Raw genomic sequence first — 16,109 nt, 5'->3', positions numbered from 1 at the left:
AGCTCAACAGGTTTGGTAGCATCTGTGGAGAGAAATCAGAGTTAATATTTCAGGTCGAAACGCTAAGCTGAGCTTTTCCAGCAATTTCTATTTTTCTGTCCAGTTTATCCAATCTCTCTTGTGAAGGAGAATGACCAGAAGATTCTGCACTCTGTTTATAGATTTGCAAAACCTCTTTTTTCTTACCAATTTGTTTTTTGCAATAATGAACAGTGTAATTTATTTTACATTCATTACTTATTCTTGACAATCAATTTTTAAAGGATACCAAATTAAACGTTCACACTTCATAGGGATTCAACTGACAAGGTAATAACTGGCTTCCAATAGTTAATTACAGAAACCAATGTTTTCAGTCAATTACATATGAACAATTATGTTTCAAAAGTCATTTGTTGTCTGTAAAGTGTAGGGAGTACTTTGGAAATGAATTTTTTTTTCTTATTTCTGACTGAATCTGTGAACATCTTGTTTTGCTTTATGTGGGTAATGAAACATATTTTAGACATGTTAACCCCAATGTCATGATTTGGAGGTGCCGGTGTTGGACTGGGGTGTACAAAGTTAAAAATCACACAACACCAGGTTATAGTCCAACAGGTTTAATCGGAAGCACACTAGCTTTCGGAGCGTCGCTCCTTCATCAGACAATCACCTGATGAAGGAGCGTCACTCCGAAAGCTAGTGTGCTTCCAATTAAACCTGTTGGACTATAACCTGGTGTTGTGTGATTTTTAACTTTGTAATCCCAATGTGAGAGGCATACGTGAAGCCTTAAGACATTAGCTTTAATAGAAAGTGTCCACTTGGATAATCCCACAAAAATATATCAAATCAACAAGTCATTCAATAGTACAATGTAAAAAATACCTTTTTATGAAAATCCATCTTGGTGCTGAGAAGTTTGACATAGACACTTGCTAACTGCCCATACCGATCATGCATATGGCCCTAGAGGAAGATTTTAGCAAAATATTAATCACAAAATAAAAGATATAACCCTGAAAGGCATGTATGTACAATAGCAGTTTTACAAAATAGTGAAAAAATCAAGAAAATATTAAATGTACATTGTTATGATCCCAGCTGATGGCAATGTTGGACAAGTCAGATCTGAGAGTGAAACCTGGCTTGATAGATCATAACTTTATTAATTTTTGGAGATTTTTACTATGGTGGTTAGTCACTGAAACGTATGCACACAAAGCTATAAATATTTGTCAACAAAAGGCAAACAAAGATACTATATGTGTACATAAATAGCTTAAGATGGTGTAGAAAGACTTTAACTTAAACACCAAAGCAAAGTTTCAACTTGTTTCTCAGTAATATCCCTTACGGATACTCAATACCAGTAATGTATCACTCCTATCTGAACTCATTCATTTACTTTCTCAACTAACTCTTTCCAGTGCTTCTTCTTGAACTGCTGAGAAAGTTTTATAACTTCTGGCCTCAACCTCCTTTCAGTTCAGAGAACTCCAAAGCTTCTGTAAAACCTTTCAGAGTTTAGAGGCTTCATAAATTAAAACTCTACTGCTATAAAGGAAACCACTCGCCTGAATTGAACTCTTGATTCTGCTGATCTGAAAGCAAAATTAAATGAGTCCCTTGGTCTGTCTTTTTTACCTGTTTTAATCTCAGCATCATAAACATTTCCTCAATAAATATTAGGTATCCTACAAGGCACTTGACTGAATCACTTGCTTTCTTAAAAATAGTACATATAAGTCACTGTTCAAAATAACTTTAATGATGTCTTGAAAAATGTTAAGAAGCCTTTAAAAATTATCTTCATCGAACTGAAACAACAATCTATTAGTTTCTATTTTAAAAATTCAAATTTACAAATGATAATATTATAAATATTTATTATACTATCCAGTATCATCTGTCTACTAATTTACTCATTTGTGACCATTAGTTGCTAATGAAATCAAGAGGTTTGACTCATGATTTTTTTTTCTCTGCTTGAACATTGACATCTCAGCCTTGGATAATTGTACCATTATGCAAAAGTGAGGACTGCAGATGCTGGAGATCAGAGTCAAGATTAGAGTGGTACTAGAAAAGCACAGCAGGTCAGACAGCATCCGAGGAGCAGAAAAATTGACATCAGGATTCCTGATGAAGGGCTTTTGCCCAAAATGTCGATTTTCCTGCTCCTTAGATGCTGCCTGACCTGCTGTGCTTTTCCAACAACATTCCAATCTTCAATTGCACCACTATGCCACGGCGCAAAAGAAATGAACACAGTTATTAGTGTTAAACGTTTACTTGTTTTGATGAAAAAGTGAGGTGAGAGTGACTGCCCTCGACATCAAGGCAGCATTCAACCAAATGTGGCATCAAAGAGCCCTAGCAAAATTGGAATCATTGAGCATCAGAGGGTAAACTCCCCACTGGTTGGAGTCGTACCTGGCATATAGGAAGATGGTTATGGTTGTTGGAATTCCGTCATCTCAGATCCAGGACGTCTCTGCAGCAGCTCCTCAGTGTAGTGTCCTAGGCCCAACATCTTCAGCTGCTTCATCAATGATATTCCCTCCTTCATAAGGTCAGAAATGGGAATGCTCGACAACAATTGCACAATATTCAGCACCATTCACGACTCCTCAAATACTGAAGCAGTCCATGTTCAAATGCAACACATTCTGGTCAATATCCAGAACAAGTGGCATGTAATATTTGTGCTACACAAATGGCCACCTTCAATAGGAGACAGTCTAAATATCGTCCTTGACATGCAATGGTGTTACCATCATCGAACCATCTCAATACAACAAACATCCTGCGGGAGTTACCATTGACCAGAAACTCAACTGGACTTGACACAGAAATGCAGTGGCTACAAGAGCAAATCAGAGGCCAGGAAGTCATCAGCTAGTAACTCACCTCCTGAATCCCCAAAGCCTGTTCACCATCAACAAAGCACAGCTCAGGAGTGTGATGAAAAGCTCCCCAGTTGCTTGGATGAATGTAGCTCCAACAACACTTAAGAAGCTTGACAGCATCCAAGACAAAGCAGCCCATTTGATTGGTTTCATATTCACAAGCAATCCACGATCTACACACCGACACTTAGTAGAAGAAGTATGTAGAACTACAAGATACACTGCAGGAATTCACCAAATATTCTTAGACAGCACCTTCCAAACCTATGACCACTTCCATTTAGAAGAACAAGGGCAGCAGATACATAGGAACATCACCGTTTGCAAGTTCCCCTCCAAGCCGCTCATGATCCTGACTTCGAAATATAACGCCATTCCTTCACGATTTCTGAGACAAGATCCTGGAATTCCCTTCCTAAGGGCATTATGGGTCAACCTACAGCAGGTGAACTGCAGTGGTTCAAGAAGGCAGCTCACCACCACCTTCTCATGGGCAACTAGAGACAGGCAATAAATGTCACAGCCAGCGATATCCAAGTCCCATGAATGAATTTTTAAAAACTCTATGTCTGGAAATGTAATCTTAGGTGTATCACATACAATATGGTGTGTTGTAATTTTCATGCAATTTTCTCCCCCATTATAAACTCCTGTTACAAATTGTTTCACTGCAGAGGTAAAGGTAAAACTAAAGCTCCCTAGTCCTACTGGACCATTAGCTCCCCCCTCTCAGTAGAGATGATTTAACCTGAGGGTCAGCATTGAAGTCACATTGCATTGCAAGCCAACTGTCAACTCATCTGACCGATGGATAGGGTCAAATATAAATTGCTTCTTTCATAATTTGAATGAACTAGCTCAAAAATGGAATTGCTTAGACACCAGGAAGACAGGAGATAAATGCCATTACAATAAGCCCAACAAATCAAGGGATGGATGTTAAGGGGTTAGTTAAACAAAATCAGTCAGCAAAGTTTCTTTTAGCTTCATGGTGAACTTGAGATGAAAGCGATCTAATAAAGGAATATGCAACTTGGTTTCTCCGTGAAAACAGACAACAATTTAAGAGCCATCTAAATACAAGCATTGGATGCTTAATTTGTCACTGACAAAACAAACCATTAATTCACAAATAGCCTCATATATATTCTTGGTCCACTTGCACTGAAAGCCACTGTGTCAATATTGCTCAGCAAATTGCCTTCATTGAACAATTCCTACAATCTGTTAGCAGATTGCCCCGGGTAATAAATGTTAAAGAGTGGTGATAAATATTAAACGGTGGTGATAATTGAACCATTTTAACAGTATAAATTCTTGCCTCTACTTTTACGTTTTCATTCTAGACTTCCTTGTCCACAATTATAAGGAAATTGCCTGTGTAAACTTGTCATGTTGCAATTTTCTCCAGTAGTAACTTGCTGTTATTGTTTGTAACTTGGCTTCCTCGCATTTGTCCTGACGGGTACACAACAAAGTGCTTCAGTGACTTATCTCTCTTTTCTGCAATATAATTAACCTTTCCAACCAGTAACAGTGCTCCAACATCTTCATTCACAGTGCAAATTACAGCATCTTTGTTAAAATGTGAGCTTTGGAATTGATAATGGGAAACATTGCCAGAAAGAGCAAGCACATGTAAATTTTTCAATCAAGACACATAGATAGATAGATAGAGACAGACAGACAATGTATCCTAATGTACATAATTACATAAATTACATGATATTCATGAACTGGAGATTGATTCCTTCCAAATATGTAGATAATGTTGAAAATGTGTTGCTGGTTAAAGCACAGCAGGTTAGGCAACATCCAAGGAACAGGACAATGTTGTACTGCTGGGCCTCTACATAACATTTCACATTTTAACAGCATTGAGTTTACTAAGATGTCACAATACAGAGGGCAAACTTTAACTCAGCTGGGAACACAATTTAGAAACTCCTATAATCAGTGTTTAATCTGGAAAGCTTAATGCTGCCCATTCTCCTGACACCAACTTTACTGCATAAAGTGTCAGGAATGTTGGCTGACTCAGTGTAATTTCAGTTAATGAAAGGGTGAGCAGAATGTCACAGTGTTCCTGATGTGCACCCTTGTGGGCGTCAGTGATAGATATTTTTTCCTTGGTGGCTGCTTCACTGGAGACTCAATTTCTATGTATAGACTAACAGGTGGTCGTGAGCATTGCACAGTTTGAAATGTTTATCCAGCGCATGAACAATAAAATCTTCGAGGAGAAAGTGAGGTCTGCAGATGCTGGAGATCAGAGCTGAAAATGTGTTGCTGGAAAAGCGCAGCAGGTCAGGCAGCATCCAAGGAGCAGGAAATTCGACGTTTCGGGCATAAGCTGAAGAAAGGTTTATGCCCGAAACGTCAAATTTCCTGTTCCTTGGATGCTGCCTGACCTGCTGCGCTTTTCTAGCAACACATGAACAATAAAAGCCCATCTATAAGTCCAGCAGCAATGAGAGGATACACTTGAATGGAGTCAACCTGGATTCAGCGATAGCAATATTGACACTCCACTGCAATATTGAGGGCCACTGGAATGATGGAAACACTGTCTTTCAAATGAGATGTTAAATAGAGACTCCATCTGTGTTCCCAGGTAGATACTGAAATAGTGTTGTTGGATCTTCGATGAGCTCCCTCATAGTAACCTGGCCAGTGATTCTATCTCAATAAAGAACTTGAATTAACTTATTAAGGAATTAATAGCAGAACAATTAGAAAAAGACATTATGTGATCAAACAGAGTATGGCTTCATGAAAAGAAAATTGTGTCTGACTTTTTTATCAGAGTTTTTTTAGGAAGTCTCACCCCGAGTGAATAGAGGGGAACCAGTAGATGCATTGTATTTGGAATTCCTAAAGGCATTTGACAACGTACCTCACAAAAGGTAAAGTAATAAGAGCCCACAGTGTTGGAGGTAGTATATTGGCATGGAGGAGAATTGACTCACGGGTAGGAAACATTGAGTGGGCATAAGGGTTTCCTATTCAGGTTGGTCACCTGGGTTCCAAAAGGATCAATGCTGGAACCACAACTGCTTACAATATAGTAATGAATTGGAGGAAGTGAATGTTCTGTAGTCAAACCTGCAGACAACACAAAAATAGATGGAAAGGCACATTGTGAAAAGGGTGCAAACCATTTTGAGAGATCTTAATAGGTTACTTAATTTGGTAATAAGTTGGCAAATGGAGTATAATGTGGGAAAATTATGCAAAGTTGTTCATTTTGGAAGGGGGAGAACAAAAGGACAGTATGATTTAAATGGAGAAAAACTGCAGAAAGCTGCAACACAAAGGGACTTGAGGATACTTGTGCATGAAACACAAAAATCTAGAACACAGTGAAACAGGTAATCAGGAAGGCTAATGGAATGTTTACCATTGTTTCATGGAATTGGAGTATAAAAGCAGGTAAGTCTTACTGCAGTTGTACAAAGTGCTGGTGAGGCCACACCTGGAGTACTATGGGCAGTTGTGGTGCTCTGATCTATGAAAATAGATTATTTTATTAGAGACAGTTCAGAGAAGGTTCTCTGGGATGATTTCTGGTGTGGAGCGATTGTCTTATGAGCTAAGGTGAAACAGGTTGGGTCTGTACTCACAGGAGTTTAGAAGAATCAGAGGTGATCTCATTGAAACACGTAGGATTCTTCAAGAGTTTGACAAGAAAATTGCTGAGAAAATGATTCCCCTCATCGAAGAGTCTAGGACCAGAAGGCAAAGTCTCAATTTAAGACTGAGATGAGAAGTTTTTTTCTGCTAAGAGTTGAGAGTCTTTGGAATGCCTTGCCACAGAGAGCTATGGGGCAGAGTCCTTGTGTATGTTTAAGGCTGAGACTGTAGATTCTTGATCACTTTGGAAATCAAGGGCTATGGGAAAGGGCAGGGAAGTGGACGGGAAGAATGTCACATCAGTCGTGATCCTGTTAAATGGTGGAACAGGCTTAAGGAACCAAATGACCTGCTCCCGTTCTTGTTTCTTATGGTCTTAGCTGGTCATTGATCTTATGCTGACTATGGGACTTTGGCTGCTGCATTCTTTTCAAGTGACTACATTCTTAAACGTGTCTCATTAGGTGTAAAAAAGACACTATGGGGGGTGTTTGAGTCGGGTAGAAGGCTCGAGCTATTTATGAACTGAAACAAGAACCCAGCTTGTTTTAAACTCACCTCCTTTCAATGTTACCAGAAGCTGGATGAGAAGCAAGAGCCTGACCTGCTGCCAGGAGGAGGGTTGGTCATTGAAATCCTTTAAAATCATGGCTGAATGTTTGCATTTTAACTACATTTCAGTACATGCTACCCAGGTTTCATTGGCCTCAAAAAACTCAACAATTTAATGATTGCCTGTGGGCTGAATCCAAGAACAGCACTGTTTGTTGGTCAGGAGCATTTCCTTCAAGCACTAATTTCCCTCCCTCACCGTATTCATGCTTCTCAACAACCTATCCTCTGCAAAACATTCACTCCAGCCATCTCTCCTCCCCTCACTGCAGACCACCTTCTCTCTACTTGATCCCAGCTGCTTTTTTTCCTCACAGTTCCTGTGGAGCACTTTTTTTTCCTCCCAATGAACAGGTTACCGGCCTTTTAATCAGACCAGTTGTCACGTTAGGAAACCCATTGAAAGGTAATTATAAAGGCAACCTGCAGGATTTCTGGGAAACAATCTAGTCTATGTTTCCTGCCCTCACTTCTCCATACCATCCTACATCTACCCCCTCTTCACCTTCACATCTGAAACCAAACATGAAGACGCCGTGATTAATGGGGGACAAACCTTTCTGGACAATGGATTTAGAACATGAAGTGGCGAGAAGGTCACCGGTAACCATGCCCTATTGTTTGAAACTCATAACAAACGTTGCTTTATATAGCAACAACTATACATATGAAACCATTAATGCAATATTTTATGGTATAGATTTAAATGAACCTGCAAAACAGGGACAAAATGAGGCTAGTCACAATGATATTCTTAGATGCAATTCATAAAGAGAATTCTGAATTTCTAATGGTTTGACATTTGATAACATCATCAATAGCCGTTAAAAAGGACTGGGACATCACAAATATATGTGCTTTGAGAATTCACCTTGCTGAATCTGTTTTCAATTTTCTTTTTAAACTGATGGTAACATTGGGCGTATGGCCTTATCTTTCAGTGATGTCAATTCTGTAACCTTCATCTTTTACCACTGAATGCTAATTGATATTTTTGAAGAGATGGTTTCACATAAGTTTAGATTGAAGTGATTCAAGACTGGGAATGTATTGGCTGCACTGGTAAATGGATTTCCGACGTGGAGTACATCAATGAAGGTTACAAAGGCCCTTGTCCTGAGCCCGCCAAGTAGAAAAATTCAGAATTCCTGACCTTATTGTTATCCAATGACTCTGATGGTTCAGTGCAAATCCACAACTATTGAAAGAGGAGAAAGGATTGAGTCCAGAATTGGAGGCCATGTGACTGAATATCAGCTGTCAATCCAGAGACATACTAGAGGAAGACTGACAAACGTGTAACTCATTAGAAACTCAGTATCTTCAGAAGAGGGTAGAAGAAAATTAGACTGGGTTAGAAGGTCCCTCGATTCATTTAAAATGACTTAGGCCTTGAAAACACTTTATGTAGCTGCTTTCATATTGAGTTTAAAGAGTGGAGCACATTGATATCATAAATCAATTCGCTAATGTTGAATCTTTCCCATCAACAATTATGCTTCTCCAGATCCAGGGGTAAACAGAGCATTGCACCTTTCACTTTAGCAAGCTCCTGCGTCTAATAAAATGTAAGGCGTTTGGATTTGGAGACTGGTTGCAATATGGATCTGAATTTTATGGGGGAAGGGGATGGGAACCAAGAAATTCAAATAACAAGTTCTCTGAAACCACAGAATTCTCAATAGATGGTTTTTAACCATCCATGTCCACTAACACCACAACAAGCATGCTGTGCGCTGCTTGAAAATTCATGCATGTATGCCCAGCAGAACTGGTGCATATACATTTAAATAGCTTGCTTAAATATGTAAGTCCCAATACACCACCCCCCCAGAGCAGTGAACCTCCCCCAGATGATGGGAGGTGGGTATTACTGGTTCGGCCAACACTTATTGCCCATCCCTAACTGCCCTTGAACTGAGTTGAACATCAGGCCATTTCAAACGGCAATTAAGAGTCAACCACACTGCTACGTGTCTAGAGTCACATTAGACCAAACCAGATAAGGAGAGCAGATTTCCTTCCCTAAAGGACATTAAAGAATTAGATGGGTTCTTATAATAAATCAGCAATGTCTAGCCAGTTACTCTTAGACTGGATTTTAATTCCAGATTTTGTTTTAATAAATTCAAATTTCTCTGTGTGTCATAATGGGATTCAAACTCATATCCCCAGAACATTAATCTGGGATTCGGGATTACGAATCCAGGGGCAATACTACTGCACCACCATAGATCATAGAACATTACAGCACAGTACAGGCCCTTCGGCCCTCGATGTTGTGCCGACCTGTGAAACCGATCTGAAGCCCATCTAAACTACACTATTCCATTATCATCCATATATTTATCCAACAACCATTTAAATGCTCCTAAAATTGGCGAGTCTATTACTGTTGCAGGCAGGGCATTCCAAGTCTCCTACTACTCTGAGTAAAGAACCATCTGTCCTATATCTATCACCCTTCAATTTAAAGCTATGCCCTCTTGTGCTAGCCATAACCGACGAAAAAGGCTCTGTCCACCCTATCTAATCCTCTAATCATCTTGTATATCTCTATTAAGTCACCTCTTAACCTTCTTCTCACTAATGAAAACAGCCTCAAGTCCCTTCGCCTTTCCTCATAAGACCTTCCCTCCACAGACACCAGACAGAAGACAAATCCCCTCTGCACCATTTCTAATGTTTCCATGACCTTCCTATAATGTGGCGACCAAAACTGTACGCAGTATCCAAGTGTGTCCGCACCAGAGTTTTATACAGCTGCAACATGACCTCATGGCTTCAAAACTCAATCCCAGATCCATGAGACCCACCAGGCTGAAACCAGGGAATAAGAATCTAAAGTTTAGATTACTTACAGTGTGGAAACTGGCCCTTCGGCCCAACAAATCCACACCGACCCGCCGAAGCGCAACCCACCCATACCCCTACCTTTAACCCTTCACCTAACACTACGGGCAATTTAGCATGGCCAATTCACCTAACCTGCACATTTTTGGACTGTGGGAGGAAACTGGAGCACCCGGAGGAAACCCACACAGACACGGGGAGAATGTGCAAACTCCACACAGTCAGTCGCCTGAGTCGGGAATAGAACCCGGGTCTCTGGCACTGTGAGGCAGCAGTGCTAACCACTGTGCCACCATTTAGCAAAGTATAAGTGGATAATAGACAGCCTCTTAGCATGAGGACTTTTCTTATGAGAAGAAAATCGATTGGAAAGGGACTATATTCTGCGGAGATTAAAAACATAAACATTGACTTGATCATCGGAAAGTTTTCTGCTGCACTTTGCCAAAATAGTACCCATCAATTATTTTCCACTTATCCAATAGCACCATGTGGGCCTCAGTTTGAACATCTTGCCCGAAAGACAACTTCCTCAATATGTGTCAGTGTCAGCTGAGATTATTGTTCTGAAGACGAGTGGAAGTTGAACCCACTTCCTGAGAGATGAGACTGGTACCAGCTAAATCAGAGCCATTGCTAACCTTCAGAAACAGCATAGATAATATAAAACCAGCTTCAACGTCAATGGTGAGCTCTACTGTGCACACTCAAACAGAGGTTACATTGTTACTAACAGTATATACTCTTGGAAATAAGTCATTTGGTTTCCTGCCACAAAACCTCTTTGAATGGGACAAATAATTCTGACATGCTGACATCATGATTGCAAAATTATTAAGTCTTGATACACAAAAACTCTTCTTGTAATGCCATCAGAATCACTCTGTGAGAAGAAGGTCCTTTTGATAAAAAAAAGTATCAAAACCTGCTTTGGAAAAGACACAACTGAAATGACAACAAATTTGACAGTTCAACTGACGTCAAATATTCCAATGAGCATTTATAACAACAGTTGGTCAATCTCATGTCTTTGTTTCTAATTACCACAGATTGTGATTTACAATCTACCTCACACTTTAAACAATCCCATTTTATTGGCATCAAAATGCACGTTAAGGCCTATATTCAGATGAGCCCCATTTTCAGCTAACAAATGGATTTTTAGAACTATACACAACATTAGAATTTGGCCTCAATTTTTCAGCTCAATACATGTTTAGGGTTATACGCACCTTAGAAAATCAGTGCATGGAATTAAGCAGGCAATACTAGTCGGGTTGCCAGAAAGACCTGCAGGCGTTTAAGGGTCAAATAAAGCACATCACATAAACGTGGTCCACTTGTGCCAACACTCCCGGTTCATATCATATACTCAGTATATAAGTCAGTGTTATTGGTCGGATTTCTTGAAACTTCTGAGGTCAACTTATTTTTCTTTCATCCATGAGACACTGGCATCACTGGCTAAGCCAGCACTTGTTTCCCCTGCTTAATTGCCCAAAGAACAGTTCAGAGTCAATCATGTTGCTGTGAGTCCTGAGTCACATGCAGGCCAAACAGGATAAGGACAGCAAATTTCCTTCCCTCAAAAGACACTCGTGTACCAGATTGTTGATTGTCATTTTTTAAAACAATGAATATGTGGTCATCATCAGGCCAGCCTTTTCTGCCAAATTTTTAGTGAGCTCAAATTTCAAGACCAGCCGTGATAGAATTCAACCCCATATCCACAGATCAGCAGCCTGGAGTTCTGGATTATTAGCCTAGTAACATTATCACAATGCTACCACCTCCCTAAATATGCCACAGACTAAGATGCAATTGACTTGCACGCAAGCCTCGTGTGAACTGTGTTCACCATAAATTGCACCTTTCCCTCATAATGGAAAGTATACATGTAAAATGTGTCAGTCCATAAATATACATGCTTCTCAATGGAAACTACCCATGACAAATAGGTCTTGTTGGATCTATACTCTTATCCGACTACCATTTCTAAGTGTCGGAAACTTACAGCAAGGAAAGCTTATATACTCAGTTTCCAAAATGAATGTAGACAAAGAATCTTATTTTTAAAAAAGACATCAAAATAAAGACTGAATTATATCTGAACAGTCTGATCCAACTATTTCCCTGTTGCCTTATTTTACTTGAAGACTAAGTGTCATGATAACTCCACATATATAATGCCAGAGGGGATCCACAAATGTGAAAAGTCTAACATCTACTCAACTTATTGACAGATACTGTCAAAGATGCATGTTAACATTTTTCAGTAGATATCCCCATATGCCATGGAAATTACAGATTAATTGAAAAGAAAGAAATAAATATCTAAAAACAATTTCTGGCCCCATCTTTCTGAAATAAACTGCCACAATTTTCAAGCTTCATCTTACCCATAAGTTTCCCATTTCACGGATATTACTTTTATGCCTGGTGAAGTCATGAAGAACCTAGAAAAAAAGTAAGAACAAGTTTTGTGACACAAAGAATAACCTTTCTCAACAGCAAGGGTATGAGACAAAACACATCTCTAATAAACTGGCCGGCTCTCTCAGGAAGTAACATGAATCCTGAAAAAGTGCCTCAGTTTTCAGACCGACAAAATAAATTAAATGTTACAAAGTCTTCAAAATCAGTGCATACCTTGAAGCGAAAATGGCAAATATTGTCAATTTTGAAACTAGACAAGGCTAAAAGCAGATAACCAAATGAACAGATGATTTCAGTGTTGCCCTTAAATGTTTTGCATGAACTTAATAAAATGCTCTTCTTCCCTCACAACTAATGCCTCAGTTGTACTCAACACACAACAATTCGTTAACATATTAAGAGTGCAGAAACTAATTTATTCATGGGCATTTTGCTATAATCCCTGTGAAATCCATTAATTTAAAATATTTGAGTCTAGTTAACAGTTGAAAATGACGACATTGGATTTCAAATTTTAAGATTTGTATTGTAATAAATAAAAGAAAAGCAACACCCACTACACACTATTTATATAGTTAACTTATATTTTAAACAGAAGTTTTTAATTTTTACTTTTAACACAGGTGAAAAACATACTTCACAGGTATGCTTTACACTGTCCCTCAAGTATTCTTTTGATTTTCCCGGACCCAGACCAAAGTGATTGTTAGCTCTCAAGGGGTCAACTCTGTACTTTTCATTTCCCTACTCGAAACTTTTAATCCTTGAACTATTTTCCACAGTGGGAGATTTTTCTAGGAATTCCCAGTTAATTCCCATTCCCATTTAGCTCAAGTGGCCTAAATATAAATCCTCACAACTTTGGCCTTTTCAGTTAGATCAAGAGTCCACGTAAACAATACAGTGAACCGCAAAAACAAACACCCTCTAGCTGCTCCCCTCTCTCTCAGATTCTGGCATACTTAGACATCCTTGCCATTTCAAAATCCATCTCTGCGTCAACATGAATCATATGGGCCTTATATCCAGGTAGAAATTTGATTAGCTATCCTTAAGACCTTAACTCTCGTATGATGCAAATGAACAGTTTAAGCATAACTGCTGGCAATCTGATACTCTCAACTCTAGGGTAGCTATTGTAAACACAGATGCCGCCAAGATGTCTACGTGAATACTTTGCACCTTCTTTCCAATAAATAATCCGGGTGTCCCTTTAACTATAGCAACATCATCACCCAGGTCTGCTGTCAAGCAGATTTCAAAGTAAATCATATGCCCATTTATACCCTAAAGTAAATATACAGTCTCAAAATATAACAATCATATAGTATTTGTTTTTGTAGCACATAAACTTTTTTTTTGTTACAACAGTGAGACTCCAAAAATGTTCAAGACGCAGTGTCAATCTATGAGTATTGCATGAACATTTTCCTTCAAAGTTAAAAAAAAACAAATGACTCTTTCTGATAAACAGTCATATTGGACACGAAAGGTTTACTCTGTTTCACTCTCTACAAATGCTGCCAGACCTGCTGCGTTCCTCCAGCATTTTCTGTGTTTGTTTCAAATCTCCAACATCCACAGTGTTTTACTTTTGTAAGGTATCAGTTTTCCTTGGACAGCATTGTTTTTCCATACCACACCATTAACCTCTATTCTTGGGATTCAGGAACCATCAGTGACATGTGTAGGAGCCACATGGATCACAGAAATGGGAATACCGTACACATGCTGCCAACAGTTCATTATCAATGTAAAAGCACCTTAAAAACTACTTTCACTAGATTCCCTCATCTCCTTAACCTACATCCTGCTGACAGCCAAACAAATCTTCTCTCAGGGTAACTCATTGCTGAAAGTCAGCCTTGCTCCACAATAGTGCTGCTGGCAAGAATAAATGCAGCTGAGAAAGGGGAGCTTTTCTGATCACGGGGCTTCACATCCATGGATGCAACAGCAAAATGGTGTAAACAATAACTCACTACATTTCTAATAATCCCATGGCCTGATGTTCAGTAATCAGGAGAAACCCCAATATGTTCCAGGTGGGTTTTTTTGTGTGATACCCCTATTTCTGCTTGCACGTTAATTAAGTAATACTGGTCTTTGATGGAAGTCAAGAGATAACCTTATCCAGGAACAGAGGTCAGGGTTCAACCTGACAGTAGAATAAGGCAAAGAGAAGAAGGGGTCCTATCTGTACCCTTTTTGGGATTCCTTTAGATTTAGGTTTAGGTTTTATTGTCAGGTGTACTGAAGAAAAGTGTACAGTGTCACCATCTTAGGTACAAAGGTGTGTATTTGAGGTGTAAATACAGCATTAATTTCCAACACACTGCAAGTCTCCTATGATCACACTCTCCATTGAAACTAGCATCTCTGGACTAATTTTAGTTATCATGTAAGAAGACCATAATGATAGTTCCTGAAGAAGGGCTCATGCCCGAAACATCGATTCTTCTGCTCTTTGGATGCTGCCTGACCTGCTGCGCTTTTCCAGCAACACATTTTCAGCCATAATGACAGTCTGCAAACCTGACCAACTGGTCGAAAAAACACACATACTAACCCAGGAATAAAAAATGACATGGTACTACATGACCAGCAAACATTCTCCACAATATTAATTCACTTTAAAGCAGAACAAAGATAACGAATCATATCTAACACTTCATGTAATCCATAATGAATGTTACATCTTAGAATTACACTCAAGAGATCAGCAAATGGAAAAAAAAGTAATTTGTTCCATGCACCAAAAATGTCTTCTATGAATTTGACAAAACTGTTGTGTCAGAACATTTAAAACTACCAGTAAAGTCAAGGACTCAACAGTTTTGCATGTTGAGCAATTTTTTACAAAACTTTGAAAATTAGACAAAAAGTGACTTACATTTGGATGCCCATCTCGGAGGACCTTGTGCAGGACATGACAGAACTTCCAACTCATAATGGAACTGCTGGATAATGGAAGACCAATGGCATAGGACCAGAAGGTAAATGCGCCTTTCTCATGATGTGTTCCCAGTATAATTCATTCAGTGGAGTCAAGAACCACAAGCAAAATGGCAAGGACAAATTGGCACATCTAAATTATTTATACTCATTAGGCATTTGTCTCACTTTACCAGTTCCTGATAACATGAGTAAATAAGGAAATTTTGCTTTAATCCACAGGGGTTTTAGTTAAAAAGGGCTTTCAGTTAGATTCAGCACAATATTCTTTGAGAAAAAAAACCTAGTTAAAATAAGATCCCCCTCCAAGAATAAAATTATTTAAATACACAAAGCTGAGTGTTCTCATCCTGTTTATTTCATCAGATTTTGACAGGATTTGAGGTTCAAGGAAGAGACACAATGAGAACTTGTCCCATATTTAAAGAAAACTTATAGCTTAATTCAATTGCACCCCATTCCTAAAAAATGCCCACCAAAGTCAACATTTAGAAAGTGGAACGCTCCATTCTTTTTGATGGATATAGTTTTATTTGGGCATACTTGGGCAAGCCACTCATTTTCTTATCAATTCTCATGATAATAATTATAGCATTGTGTAAGAAAGGAAAGAAATAATCAAATTAGACTAATGTCAAATGGAAAATCTGGTTACATTATAGACAGGCAAGTAGTCAAAACCAGTAGTTAGCATTTGCAAGTATAAATGATGATGTTTCAGGAGCT

The 16,109-nt window shown here is 38.9% G+C and overlaps 1 protein-coding gene across 2 annotated transcripts in view; it reads right to left on the bottom strand.

The window, feature by feature from the left end:
* LOC132827138 (huntingtin-interacting protein 1-related protein-like) overlaps positions 1 to 16,109 on the bottom strand; it is a 146,332-nt gene that overhangs the window by 87,139 nt on the left and 43,084 nt on the right. For both annotated transcript variants that reach the window (XM_060843661.1, XM_060843662.1), the window contains exons 3-5: positions 15,322 to 15,464; positions 12,392 to 12,448; positions 871 to 951 (exon numbers count right to left, since the gene is read on the bottom strand). In XM_060843661.1, the coding sequence (XP_060699644.1) occupies positions 871 to 951; positions 12,392 to 12,448; positions 15,322 to 15,464 (281 nt within the window). The remainder of the gene's footprint in view (positions 1 to 870; positions 952 to 12,391; positions 12,449 to 15,321; positions 15,465 to 16,109) is intronic.

Source organism: Hemiscyllium ocellatum, chromosome 24 (genome assembly GCF_020745735.1).
Source record: "Hemiscyllium ocellatum isolate sHemOce1 chromosome 24, sHemOce1.pat.X.cur, whole genome shotgun sequence".
Lineage (NCBI taxonomy): Eukaryota > Metazoa > Chordata > Chondrichthyes > Orectolobiformes > Hemiscylliidae > Hemiscyllium > Hemiscyllium ocellatum.
This window is presented reverse-complemented; position numbering and strand designations above follow the sequence as displayed.